The sequence below is a fragment of the Vigna angularis genome, chromosome 3 (assembly GCF_016808095.1).
Source record: "Vigna angularis cultivar LongXiaoDou No.4 chromosome 3, ASM1680809v1, whole genome shotgun sequence".
Classification (NCBI taxonomy): Eukaryota; Viridiplantae; Streptophyta; class Magnoliopsida; order Fabales; family Fabaceae; genus Vigna; species Vigna angularis.
Window position 1 is genome coordinate 25942004 of NC_068972.1, and position 14734 is coordinate 25956737.

The window sequence follows — 14734 nt, forward strand, 5'->3', positions numbered from 1 at the left end:
AAAGGGAAGAACAACTTACTACTAGAAATCCAGAAATTGATCGGTCAATTATGTAGCCCTCTACACCGTGGACGTCTGGGCAGCTTCTGATCGTCAATCCAGCAACTCAGTTGAGAGAAATCCTAGAGAGAATGCAGAGAAGAAATAAAGAACGGAGATTTTAGAGAGATGAAGTGTTTTAGATAATGAACCGAGCTTTAAAAAGTTCTATTTATTTTATAAGATTATTTTTAAAGTAAAAAACTCGTCTCATTATTTTAGTACACATATCTATTCTAATACTCTATTTTCTAAGTTCTTACAAATAAAATGATAAAAAAATATAAATTTTTATATTTTAAAAAAAAAATATTATTAAATAAATGTAAAAAATTTATGTAGGTTAAAATATTATTTCTAAAAAAAATAAAAAAAATTCCTTAAGTCCACAGTTTACCACCCTCAACCATCAGAGATTGAATAAACAACTTTATGGATCAATTAGTTTCACCGTCTATTATTATAATATATTAAAAATTAGATTTTAAATCTAATTTAATTTTATAAAATTAATTTATAAAATATATACTGTATTTTGATGATCTTTTTAATAGAAATTTTTGTTAACGTAATACAAAATTTATCAAGTGACTCATTTGAAAGTATTCTCCATGCATAAATACTCATTAGTTGATAATTTAGTTTATAGTTAGAAATCTCAGACCCCAAATCTCCCAACGACTGCATTGGTTAAGTGACATACGAATTAGATCTACTTGCCGCCACAAACGTTTTTCATATGTGGCTTCCAAAGAAGACCTATTCTCCCTACACCTCATGGTCTTCCTCCTGCACTTCCAAAACATATTTTAATTCCAATGATATCCTTCACAGAGAAACCGCATTTCGAACTGCGGCAATTTCCTCCTGCACACCGCATTTCGAACTGCGGCAACTTCCTCCTGCACCTCCAAAAGCGGAAAGCACAAACCCACCGCATTTCGATCTGCGGCTGAGACAAACCGCACTTCGAAGTGCGTTAGATTTTTAGGGTTTAGTTTTTTAATTTTTTTATTAGGTTAGTATATATTTATTTTATTAGGTTTTATTTTTATTAGGTTAGTATAATAAATTTAATTTTTTATGTTAGTTGTTAAATAAAATGTTTTGTTTTAATATATTTTGAATTATTTTATTTGTTTGTTAAATTTTGTTGAATTTGTTATTTTTCAACATATTATTATTTTCTTAATATATTATTTATTATGTATTTAATTTTATTTAAGTTTTTTAATTTTTTATGAAATTGAAATAATTATTAAATTGTTTATTGAATTAAATAATAATTATTATATGTAATGTTAAATATTATTTTGGATTTAAAGTGCAACAATTAATTAAAACGCACTTCGAAGTGCGGTTAGAAAACAATTAATTAAAATAGGAAACGCACTTCCAAGTGTGGTTAGGAAACAATTAAATAGATAGGAAACGCACTTCGAAGTGCGGTTAGGAAAGAAACAATTATTTAAAATAGGAAACGCACTTCGAAGTGCGGTTAGGAAACAATTAAATAGATAGGAAACGCACTTCGAAGTGCGGTTAGGAAAGAAACAATTAATTATAGGAAACGCACTTCGAAGTGTGGTTAGGAAAAAATTAATTAAAACGCACTTCGAAGTGCGGTATTAATTTTTGACTTTTGTTAATGAAGGGTAAAGAAGTAAAATTAGAGGTGCAGGATGAAGGCAGTGAGGTGTAGGAAGAATCACTCTCCAAAGAATCATCTTCAGTAACATCAAGTGTCATTTAATATGTCTAACTTTTCTACCAGAAACAACGAGCTGACATCAAAACGCAGAAAATAAAAGAGGCTGCTATTACGTGCATAGGTAACACGTCATCAATACATTAAAAATTAAGTATAAGTTTCACATAAAATAAAATTAAATAAATATTATATAAAAAATTCATAAATCAATTATTTTATATTTTGAGTTGAAAGTTATCTTAATCTATTATACTCTTACAATATATTGAGTTCAAATAACATATATATAATTTCTTTTAAATAATTTTTCGAAATTATCACAATCTTAACATATTTTTTATATTAATTTTAATAATTGATAACTAATTAAAAAATAAAAAATCGATAAATATTAAAATTTTATAAATATTTTCTTCCGTATGTTTCTGCATTTTTAGTTTCATTTTTAAATTAAGAATATAAATGTGTCTTACGGTTTAATTCTATTTGTTATACATTTATAGTTATAAAATTAAGATAACAATTTTACATTTTAATTTTCGATTATGATACTATGTAATTTATTTATAAAAATGAAGGAAAGTTTTTATTACAAATATAAGACAACAATTATAAAAATAAAAAACCACATCATGTTTTTTTATATAAAAAATTCATTATAAAATATTTAATAATTTTATAATAATAAAAATTGTAAAAGTTAATTCAAAATATGTCCTTTATTTAACAAATTTTATTGTAAAGTATTTAATAGTTTTATCCAAATTATATATTATATTAAAATTAAATTAAATTGAATGATATTTAATTTTTATATTAGTTCATATAAATTTTAATAAAAAGCTAAACTAAAACCTAGAAAATAATGTTTTAAAAGTGATAACATGTTTTAAATAAATGAGATTCAAATATTTAATGTTAAAAGTATAAATATAAATAGAAGTTTATATAAATGAGTTTCTTTATCTAAAACTACACTATTTTTAAACGTTTAAACCTTCGGATCGTCCTCGTATTTGTTGAGTAATCTCAAGTGGGTCTTCTAGTTTTCAAGTGTCTCAATTGGGTTCAAATTTTTGAAAATTTAAGCTAATTTTTCCCTTTCCGTTAAATATTCTCAAACGGTGTTAACATATGCTGAGCTGTAATTATTTTTAAGAGGACGTGTCATTGTGATTAAATTTAGTGAGTGATGCGTTTTACAATCTCAATTCCACCTAACATTTAAAGAGGTGTGAGAAATTTCTGACTGGAACCAACCCAACCACCACCCAACTACCCTACCGTCGTGGTGTGGTGGAGGAGGAGCCTCCGATCTACCGTCTCCCGCACGACACACTTCACCATATCTTTTCCTCCTTCCCCCTCTGCGTCCTCCCCCACCGCTGCTCCACCAGCGCCACCACCAACAACCACCACCGTCCACCGAAATAGACACAAGATTAAACCCCAACAACACAAACTCACAAATTCAATTAAACCTAACAGTTTCAAGCTTAAAAACGTGAACATAGACTCAAAATTCCAATTCAACTCCAACCTCCAAAAATGTGATAAAAAACCTGCATAGAAAATCTAATGAACCATCCCAAAAATCCCAATTTCAAGGCTGCAATACAGTAACAAGAAATCCCAAAAGAACCTAATAGAAAATTAGAGAAAGATGGAGGGGAAAGGAAGCTTGCGCCGCGAATCAGAACGAATGGAAGTAGAACAATAACTGCCAACGCGCCCTTGCACCATCGTCGCGTCTCCATCATGCCTTCGTCGCGCCCCCTCCGCGCCTTCGTCACCCCTTAGTGATCTTGTTCGCGAGAAAAGGGAGAAGAAGGGTTTTGTGTTGAATCGCGCCCTTACCCGAGAAGAGAAGAAGGGTTCCCCTGCAAGTAGACCAAAACTAGAAAGAGAAAGGAGAAGGGTATCTCCTATTCTGCCCCCTACGACCCCTTTGGAATGGAGGAGAGAAAACTCTCCCTGGGCACACACCGAAATTATGCCTCTGCCGCCAAGAACGAGAATTAAAAATGATGGAGAATACCTAAGGCTCAAAAGGAAAGATGAAGACGTTGGAGGATGATGAAGACTCTAAATCCCTAACATTTCCAATTAAATTTTGTGCCATGTCATAAACTGTTAACCTAAAAAATATTCCATGTAATATAATACTGCTACATCAGCATTTTAAGTGTGCATCACGTCATCACAGTTTAATGTCGTCTGTGAAAACTTAACAGACAAGGCTTAATTGACTCAATTTTTCAAAAATTTGGACCCAATTGAGACAATTGAAAACTAGAGGACCTACTTGATATTCTCAACAACTACAAGGACGATCCGAGGGCTTAAACCTTTTTTAAACTTTTGATAATGGTTTGAGGGAAGATGTTAAGTTGATTATAGGTGCACTTTTTATTAAGGAATTTCATCTTTTAGTGGAGAAGATGAAAGTTGAGGTGGAGAGTCACTAAAGGCAATTGTAGAAGGTGATAGGATCATCCGGGTCAAAGTCTAGACAAGAGGAGAGGAAGAAATCATATTCTAGACAACAATCTCAAGGACAAGGGGTTTTCTTCCCATCATTAGTATCATCCATCTACAATTAAGTGCTTTCACTATGGAGGACCACATATGAGAAATGTGTGTCCTTAGTTGAGAGTGGTTAAAAGTGCTTCAGTTGTAGAAAAGATGGACAAATTATTAAAGATTGTCCTTCTAATAGAAGAGTTAAAACTTAGTAGCAACAACACGTGCAACCACATAAGAGGGGTGACAGACCCCAGATTTCAGGGTAAGTGTATACTATGACGGGAGCATAACCAGTTGGTTCAAATAATCTTATCATTGGAAGTTGTATGATAGTTTGTAGAAGTTTGTACATGCTATTTGATTCTAGACTTATGCACTCATTTGTGTAAAAATCTCATATTCAAGAGTTAGTTCTACATGTAATGAAATTGAGATATAAGTTAATGGTATTTCCCCAACTTCATATTTAGTTAAATGAAAAGTAATAAAAAATAAACAATAATTCAATTATTGATAAAGTGTCACAACATGAAACCAAATTCTAACAAGCAAAATGTATAGAGGGAGTATATAATATAAATATAAACCTTTATTGTCTTAATAAATGCTAAATAAAAATAATTATTAATTGATATAATTCAAAAACAGATTAATTAGTATAATTAATTATGTAACCACGATTTAAATACGAGAGAAAACTACTTCTATTTATATACGTTAAGTTTGTAAGTGTTAAAGACATTTTTTATTTCAAGTAAGTTATTATTTCAGACCTTTTTGATCAATATATTTTTTTAAATTTTATTATAATACTTATCTAATTAATAAAGACGAACTTGGATGAACATTTTAATCAGTGGTTGAAAATTTAGAATTAACTTCTCGAGAAAAGAATTAGAAAACAGAATACTTTTTTTTAATGGTAATGTCTAGAATTATTGCAAAGTTCTTCTAACCATATACTAACCAAAGAATGTTGAATAATTTTATTAATAAATCCTTCTGGCTGTATAAATTTAGACTAATAACTAAGTGGTTAGTTGGGTAAAATACTAAAGTAAACAGATTCGAAAGGAAAAGAGTATACTATTTGAAAATGTTAATTGCTTAATATAATTTTAAAAATAAATCTATAAACTTCCAAAACAATAACATTAAAAAAAACAAACAAACTTAGTCGGAAGACGTATAATGACTTGGCCCCACTTAAGCTAAGCCATGAAGTAATTGTAGAACCTATAATAATCTCTTAAAAATTGTTCTGGTGGAAATTGGATTCTTGGCCTATGTTATAATACTGACGGTTAGATTCTAGGTATTTAAAATCAAAATTATAGATAGAATCACTCATAAAATTGTACATCGTAAAATCGTAACACGATTTGTAAATTTTATTTTATTATAAAAATAAAAAATTATTAAAATAAAATCAGTTCCTCTATAAATATTTCATCAAATTTAAGTTTACAAAATTAATCACTTTTTTAACCTCTTAGAATCCTAATTATAAGAGTTTTAAGGATGTGTCAATAATTCATTAAACTTAAACTTATAAAATGAATCACTTTTTTAAACCTCTTAGAATCTTAACTATAAGAGTTCTAAGAGTGTAAAAGTGTTTTATTTTAATTGATTGAAATTCAATGCATGTGAATGACGTAACAAAAAATACCCTTTATTTTCAATTGGACTTAAATTTTGTTTTAATTAAAATCTCATTTACCAGCTTTAATTGTATTTTATTTTAATTGAAATTCATTCAAGATAAATTTTGGATGATGTTGCATCTTACAATACCAATAAGATAAATTTTTAATTTTATTAAATTTTAATTGGATAGTGTTGCAATTGATACTAATTGTATTAATTTTTCATTAGATTTATGTTTTATTTGAATTAAATATATTAAGATGATAAGTGGTGTAGAAAAAAAAATAATTTATATGATTTTACTAATTTGTTTGATGTACCATATTATAATTAAATTTTAAAAAAATTGTGTACAGCTAATACAGAATTACACGAGAAAAACGCGAGGGACGGATGAGTGAGTTCAGTTGAGTAGTAGCTTCGAGTGATGGATGGACGGAACCAAAACGACGTCCTGGTCGACGCTGTGGTAAAGCAAAGAGTAAAAGCAAGTGGGAGAGTAACGGGTTTGCTGACAGCGTTAAGATGTGACAGCGTCAAGAGTAAGAAAGCGACCACAAACAGAACCAATGAATGTGGCACACGTGTCTGGTCTGAGCAAACTCGGAACGCACAATTTGGATGACAACCCGCGTCGGAAAAAATAAAATACAAAATTAAGAAAAAAAAACTTTGGGATGCCGTCGAATAAAAACAGCGCACCTCCCATCACTCCGTTTCGTGTCGCTTTTTGGCGGTTTTAGCTTTTTTCGGTTTCGAACATTCGCTCGAATTTCTCTCTAACTCTCACTCTCCATCTCTCTCTCTCTTCAATTCAACACTTCGAGGTTCGATCTTCGACATAGTCCTCGCTATTTTTCTCTCTACTTTCTTCTGTAGTTAGATCTTAGTGTTTTCTGGTTTCGTTTTTAATTCTTCTTATTTTAATTTAATTCTGTTTTCACTCTCTGATTGCCAAGGTTAGGGATAGGCTAGTTCGGGATTGCTATGGCCGATGAATGAGCGAGGTTGGGGTTTTCAATTTGCATAGTTCATTTCTTCGTTTCGAATTTCTCGATCAAACTTGTTGTCTTAAGTAGCTCGATTTTGCCGATAAAATGAAGCAGAAAATTACGGGCGAAATAGTTGGATTGCGTTTTTTATTTATATCTTTTAGCTTTTAATCGGAACTGCTATATTTTTACTCTTTATTTATTTAATTGTAAAAGACTTAAATAGTTATAGCGTGTTTTAATCTGTGCTTTACATAATGCTGTTAATTGACAGCTTCACGGCGATATGAGTTGTCTTCGTAATTATTAACTATCTGTATTAGGATTGCTTTTCATATTGTTACGTCGTCTGACGACGTTTAGGGATGCTTTTTTTTTTGTCTTTATATGTAATTAAATATAATTGTTCACTGGTATTGATATAATTTAGGATGAGCAGCAATGGTGGACGTAATTTTGGTTACTGTGGTTGAGTGTGTGATTGTGTGGTTTAAAGGTAAAAAAATTTATGATTGGACAAAGAGAGGGAATATTTTGTAGTTGGTGTGGTTCTGGTTTTCTGGCTGTGGTTTGGTTCTTGTGAATTTAGAAATGTATGGATTTTCAATGAGCTTTGTATCAGTGGGAGTGTTTTTGTAGCCTCGGTATGTTCTAGGCCTTTTAGTTCTCTAAAGGATATATATACGATGGGAGGGCTTTGTAGTCTTGTGTTTTGTTTATAGATTTTATTTGTTCTGTTTCTCTCTTAAGAGAGACATATGGCCTCCCACTTGTTTTCTCTTCTCCGCCTTGTGAAAGAATTTATTTTAAATTTTGACAATCATGCGTTTGAAACCATTGGTTTTTATTTGTTATATACTGATACAAGAACAATGACTAAAAATTTGAATAATCTGAGTTATGGAAGTTGTTAATGGACAATCAATGCTGGACTTTTGGGAATTCTTATTGATGGAAAATGATGAACTTTTTGTTTGGTTGGGCATATATGTATCCTTTTGGTCATAGGCACTTTTATTTGGAATGAATGAGTTCACAATATTGCTTATGCATAATATTTTCTGCGTAAATGCATTGTATATGAAATTAGTACACATAAAGTATTGTCACCAACAGACAAATGATTCCTTGCTTTCAACCTACACATGCATCCAAACACTTATATTGATGGATGAATATCATTTTTCGTTTTTCTTTGATTTATGTTTACATAAATAGTTGCAGTGTTGACATAGTGGTTGTTCTTTCCTTGTTGTAGTCTTACAATTTCAACATGGGAAAAACATAGTTGTAGGACGATTGGTGCTTTTAGTGTTATTTTTCCAATTAAAACTGGTTTTATCATGTTAACGTGTACTGATCTTTATTTTGCAATTTACTGAGGTAAAACTTCAATTTTTATTGCAGAACAATGCTAAAAGCACCTATGCTACTGTACCTGAAATTTGTCTTTTCAATATATGTATGTATAGTTTACGAGTGAAGATCTTGCGTTAGTGACAATGTACACTGGTAGAGACGTGGGCAGGATGAGGTGCTTAAGGCTTACATCGAGTAGTATGGATTGTTTGGTGAAATATTTAAATGTTTGGTTCTCCCTCTTTAATATCTCTTTTTTGATGGTGACTTCCCCAAGTACTTGGGTGCTTATTACACAAGTCACACACATAAATGTTATATTATATATGCTTTTGTTCTTCTCTTCATAAGAATGTGTGTGTGAATATATTTATATATGTGGATATAAATGAGAATAAAATGATTAATCGTATGTATGTTAAAATTGTAGGATGCTATTCAACACAACATGAGATGGATCGTGAAGACTATTTGCGGAAGTGTTCCAATATGAAATGCCAAAGAGTAAGGATTCTGGTCATGTTTTAATCACAAATATTGAGTTCAATCTATCATGTTATTTCTCCAATTGCATTTTTCTGCATTTTGTAGCATCTAAAAAAGTATCTATTTAGTGTATTTGATTATCTCGTATTTGTTGCACCTAATTAAATATTTCAGATCATGATTGTAATTGTTCTAATTATATTTCATGGTTGGAAATACTTTGACACCTAGCTCCTAGTGTTAAATTACTTTAGATAATACAAATCAGTACAAAAAAAAAAAACAATTTAGCTTTTCCAAAGTTGGTCAGAAGATAAATTAAACTATTCTAACAGCAATATAGATATGAGGATGAAGCACAATCCTTCCATCCAAAATGATTAGCTGAGAAAATCTATAGGAGTGCAAAGTTTTTGCTTTTATTACCATATGATGTGTTGAACTCAATATCATCAAAAAGAATTTAACCTTATAGCTAGTTATTGTGCCGGTCATAAATATTTTGATTAATTGACAATAAATGGTTGATTGGGATGTGAAAAAACTTTACATTGATAGTGATAACAAGAGTTTGTAATAAGGTGATAAATATTTTTATCATTTTCCTACTTAGTGTTGAAGGTGATAAATGTATTATTATTTTTATCTTGTTATTACTGATTGGTTGTTTTCTCAAACAGTTCAACTTTGTTTTCTTTGAAGAATAGATTGCATTTTTCTTAGTAAGTGTAAGTCAACTTAACCTTTGATTGGAAGGTTCTCTTGGTCTACCATATATTTGGTCCTTGCAAGCTTAATATTTCGACAGAAGAATTTTTAAGGCTATTTCTCTGTGAATGCGTTCTTGGATTTACTTCGTTGTTTCATAATTCTCTCTACTATTTAAATAAACAAAGTAGCAATGTGGTTTGCCTAAAACGTATTACTTGTGTTATCTCTGTTTTAATTTTCCCTAGGTTCAGGTGGATGAATCATATGTACCTGCTCTTCAAGATGGAGTAATGGAAGTTGAGCATTTGCTTGCAGAACCTAGAAACAATCTTGCTCCCCAGGATGGTATATTCCATTTTAATGAGTAGAGTATGGGGAAATGCCATTTTGCTGAAAATATTTCCTCTGGATTTGAATTTGGTTTTAAATCAATTAGCAGTTACTCTTAAATGCATTAAAGCTGTTCTTTCTGATTCTATTGCTTGAAATCCAAAATGACATTTTACACTGACAACTGGTAAGAAGCTATTATTCTGGGTTTGCACGTTGTTCCTGAAAAACTGGAATAAATGAAGTAAAATGATGTGGTGAAAGAATGGAGAATGAAACGAGAAACAAGCTGTATAAGAACTTGAGCTTGGTTTGACAGAGGCTGCTTAGAAGCTTAGAATTGATGTTGCATTGTAAGGAAACCAAACATTTTATACTTGAGACGTCACCATTGATTGGAACCTTTTTTTAGCTTTGTCAGGGGTTTCTCTTAGTCCACTTGGCTCAATTAGATAAATTTAATGGTTGATAAAGCTGTGTATTGACAGTGTCTTATATTCAGAGCATAACAATAACTTTTGCTTTCAAACTTTTTATGGGGGCAATATATCTAATAGTAGTAGTGTGTTTACTTTCATCAGGTAGCTTGAATTCTCATACAACTTTGAACAGCAAGGATGATTTGGAACTGGAGGTATTTGTCTTCAATCTCTCAGTTGTTGTTGGGGTAATATTGAAGCTAGCAATTCATAGATTTTTTATATTTACGGTGCTTGTTATTGATTTTTTTGACTTCCTGAGTCTGTCATCTCAGGTTTATATATCACCTTGTTTAACGTCAATTCAAATTGCATAACGTTACTAGTTAGTTACTTAACTGCTAAATTGCTTATGTTCTTGTTTTATTGATATGAACATTATCTTTAATTTTTTGAGGTACTTGATGGATTGCTAGATGATGTGGAAATTGATGATCTTGAAGGAGCTGATGGTTTCCCGGGTGCATGTGAAGAATATTTTTTTGGTAAAATATTAACTGTTCTTAGAGATGTAACACAATAACTCTTTTGTATTCCCCTTAAGAATTATGCTTTTGAAATAATTGGTTCATGACATTATATGATGAATTGTGTAAAATAGTATACACTGTCATTCAGTTACAAATCATGTTGGTATGACTTTTAAGGTACTTATTCTAAAAGCCAACAAACTTATCATACCTGGTAATTTGTGATTGGATGACACTGAAACACTGTTGTATACTGTCTGTGCATATATTTATCCTCCTGTACGGCAGTCTTTATGACTAAATGATCAAGGTCGAAATTGATCCATTGCTGCTATTCTCCAATAAAAAACGTTGATTGTGAGCCCGCATATTTTTTTTGCTTTAAACCCAAAAGATCCTTCCTTGATTGAATTTCTTAGAGATGTAATATGAAACTATTGGTGTGTTTTCAGCTTGCCTAACTTTAACTGTTGATGATATTTGACAACTATTAAGATGTATTCTTCTGCTAGTGTTTCGATAGAAAGGAAGAAAAAAAAATCCGTGTTTGCTTCCTTTTTTAACACTTCTTTATGTTTTTCTCATTTGCAATCTACAGATTTTGGATTTGCTGACAAATTTGAGGAGGTACTGGGTTCTGGTCCTTTTGAAGGTTCGGAAAGTCATTCGTCAGGATTAAGTAGAAGTAGCATTGTTGGTGGGGTTTTAGAATCAACAGAAGTACCTATTGCACACTCTGAAAGCAAAAATGATTCTCTGGATGAGACAGTAACCTATGAATCACATGGTGCCTTCAGCAACAATCCTAGTCAACCATCACAAGGAAATTGCAGGTACAACATTTCACTTGATATACAGCATCTGCAAGAGTTGGATAACTATCGTCATTTAGCTGGTGGTATACTGACTTGTAAGAAGGACAAGGGTCCTGTCGAGAAAGGCCAACCTGCTGCACTTAGAGAGAAAAGGTTCCGGAAGCCTACGCAAAGGTATATTGAAGAATTTTCAAATGCGAGGTCAAAGGAAAAGGTACCACCTGCTGGTACAAAAACTAAACATTCGAGTAACTCATCATGTAATGTACTTCATATAAGAATTAAATCATCGAAAAGGAGTCCAAGCGAGAAGTCTAGTAATGAAAATAGTGAGGTGATGCTTCCTGAGTTGCAAGTTAGCAAAGGGCATCAGAAGAAAGAGGTACTGTTTTCATTAAGGGCATTGTATCCCTTTTTGTATATTTTCTTTAGTAGACGAGGATATAACATGCCCTTGGGTTGAGAGACAGATTCTTTCTTTGGTATTAATTGTATCATTGTGAATGGAATGTATTTCTTTAGGATCTGTTTCATTTACCATCTGGTTTTGGATAATTATTATTGATTTTGACTATCAATGTTAGATTATTATGTGACCTGTTTATGCTCTCAAATTGTATCATTTGAGAAGTAGACCTCTGACTCTTAATTTATTGAAGTGTGATGTTTAGTTCAACATGTGTGCTAATGATATGAAAGTGCTTCGTCATGCTTCCCTCTTTTCTTGGCTCTAAGAGAGTGATGCTTGATTTCATGTACATTGATAATTTATAGCCTACAGCATGGTCTTTATGGTTCTCTACATTTATATATATATATATATATATATATATATATATATATATATATATATTTATACCAAATCATGGTATTCATGTATTTTTTATTGATGTTGTTATTAAGGCCCATAACTGTTAACCGGGCTTTGGTAGCAGAATTGTTCCTATGGTTGAGATTTAGTATTTGTCATCTGAAATTAAGATACCCTTGTGTTAGTGGGAAATTTGTAAATTTGTGAGACAATTACTGCAGATTGATATAGCCTCCTGTTCTCATGCATTTAACAAGCGTATTTCTTTTCTAGAAACTTCAGTATGAGTATGAATCATTTCCCTCGGAATCTGAGGATGGATGTTCAACCACAAAAAGGTCTAGAAGAAAAGATAGAAGAAAGCATCAGAAGATGTGGACTCTCCCTGAAGTGTTGAAGTTGGTTGAAGGCATATCTGAATATGGAGTTGGTCGTTGGACTGATATTAAGAAGTTTTTGTTTTCTTCTTCAAGCTACAGAACTCCCATAGATCTCAGGGTACTTCACAAAGCTTTACTCGTTCAATTTCACATTCTTCCAAACCTGTTTTCTAAAAGTGAATTCTGCAGGACAAGTGGCGAAACCTTTTGAGAGCCAGTTCTGTGCAGAAAAACAAGAAAGAGGTTAACTTTCTTTTTTTCCTTTTTGGAACGTTATTCATTGATGTTTCATATGCATGTCTCAGAAACTTAAATTGGTGTACCAAAGTAGTTTTTTAATATGCTATCCCTGACAAGATTTAGTTTGGAGAGAATGGGGACTAGTTAATAATGTAAATGGTCATGTGGTGATTACAGGTTGAGCAAAATGACGAGTTAGCCCTGCGTCCCTTACCATTTAATGTGGTACACCGTGTGCGAGAATTGGCTAAAATTCACCCATACCCAAGGCAACGTGGGTCAGAGAAGTTACGTGTTAGCCAAGCTGGTCCCTCTGTCGTCGCAGATTCTCCTCCCGTTAGTCTTAGCAAAAGAAATGTACGTAGAAAGTTTACTTAGAAGAAGTCCATGTGTAAAACAGTCCAGGGAAATCTATAGTCCAAAGGATGTTGTTTAGGTATCATATTTGCACAATTTTATACTGTCAAGAAATTCCTGCATGTGTATCTACAAAGGCATAGAAATTTTGAATTTTAAACATGAAGAAATCATTTGTGATCCTACAATAGATTGGGATGATGCATACATCTCTAACCGCTTCAGTTCTGTGATTTTCATAGTGTGCTAGAACCTGGTCTTTATGCCTGACTAATGTGTTTAGAGTTGCGTCTGACTCAATGTTGCAAATGAATGGTTGGGTGGGTGAAGGGAGTTGATAATTGATAATTGATAATGCATTACAAATAAAAGTTTCTCGACATTCTACAGTCACTATTTTTAAAAGGATATTATATCTTTATTTGGGGAGTAGAGCTGGAAGCATCTCGGGATGATGACTCATTGCCCTATCATATGGCCCTTGATTTTCAACGTCTGACTCATCATGATTGTGATAAACTAAGCTGTGGCCTTCCTCTTGCAGTATTTTAGTGCTTGTGCTTTCTACTGGTATACTATTCATTACCTATGTTTTATAATATTTTTCACAATCTGCCATGTCTTTTCATCACGTTATCTATGTTATAATACACTTCTATCTCCTTTCTTTCCTCGTGGTGTCTCGTGTCATAATAGTATAAATCTGATGATTTTTTTATTAAACATGGAATGAAGTTTACTTTTGCTGAGAACAGACTTTTACTTATGCAAAGGTTTACCAATCCATCGTAGCACCAATATGCTTTCTTCATTCTAAAGAAAAAAGGGGACTGTATACTTGGAAAGAGTATTAATTAAAATTATGATAATTATATTTTCAACTACTTTTGTTTATAACAATCACACTAAAAAATGAAATCAAAATGAAAAAGTAGATTCTAGGAAAATGTTTCCTGAAGATATTTTTATCTAAATAATCTTTATTGTAACATGTATCTTTTCAAACCCATTAATACTGCGACATGCAAAGATCAAACTTTCATCATTAGTTAGATTTTGCATCATGTAAAACAAAATTCTCGACGAGAGCATCATATATTTAAGAGACCCATGAGATGAAAACTCAGAATGCACTTTTGTGTTCAGCTGTCACATGATATAAAATCAGGTTCTGAAATCAGTACTCTACCGACGCTAAAGTACGATTTTTTTAGTTGACGCGTAGAACAAGTTCCAAAATAAGAAAGAAGAGGAGTTTGCTTCCCAGAAGGAAGCATGGAGAGGTGTTAAATAAAGGGATGAGGAAATGGGACAGTTAGGGAGAAGTGGGAACAAAATGATAATGTGACAGCTCAAAAAAACAGAGGAATGCACGTGA

General features: G+C 31.9%; 1 protein-coding gene across 14 annotated transcripts; it reads left to right on the forward strand.

Annotated features, from left to right (window-relative positions):
• Positions 1 to 6573: 6573 nt before the first annotated feature.
• Positions 6574 to 13580, forward strand: LOC108326325 (uncharacterized). 14 transcript variants are annotated; one of them, XM_052874620.1, is made up of 11 exons: positions 6574 to 6753; positions 6891 to 6933; positions 8326 to 8475; positions 8708 to 8781; positions 9720 to 9819; positions 10386 to 10438; positions 10681 to 10768; positions 11352 to 11950; positions 12662 to 12877; positions 12949 to 13002; positions 13177 to 13580. In XM_052874620.1, the coding sequence occupies exons 3-11, from the start codon at positions 8421 to 8423 to the stop codon at positions 13375 to 13377; spliced, it is 1440 nt and encodes a 479-aa protein (XP_052730580.1). In that variant the 5' UTR covers positions 6574 to 6753; positions 6891 to 6933; positions 8326 to 8420; the 3' UTR covers positions 13378 to 13580. The 14 variants fall into 14 exon arrangements, with proteins under 14 accessions (XP_052730580.1, XP_052730579.1, XP_052730583.1 ...); XM_052874619.1 differs by having other exon boundaries at positions 6575 to 6753; positions 9726 to 9819; positions 12653 to 12877; XM_017559759.2 differs by having other exon boundaries at positions 6576 to 6753; positions 12653 to 12877.
• The last annotated feature ends 1154 nt before the right edge of the window (positions 13581 to 14734 follow it).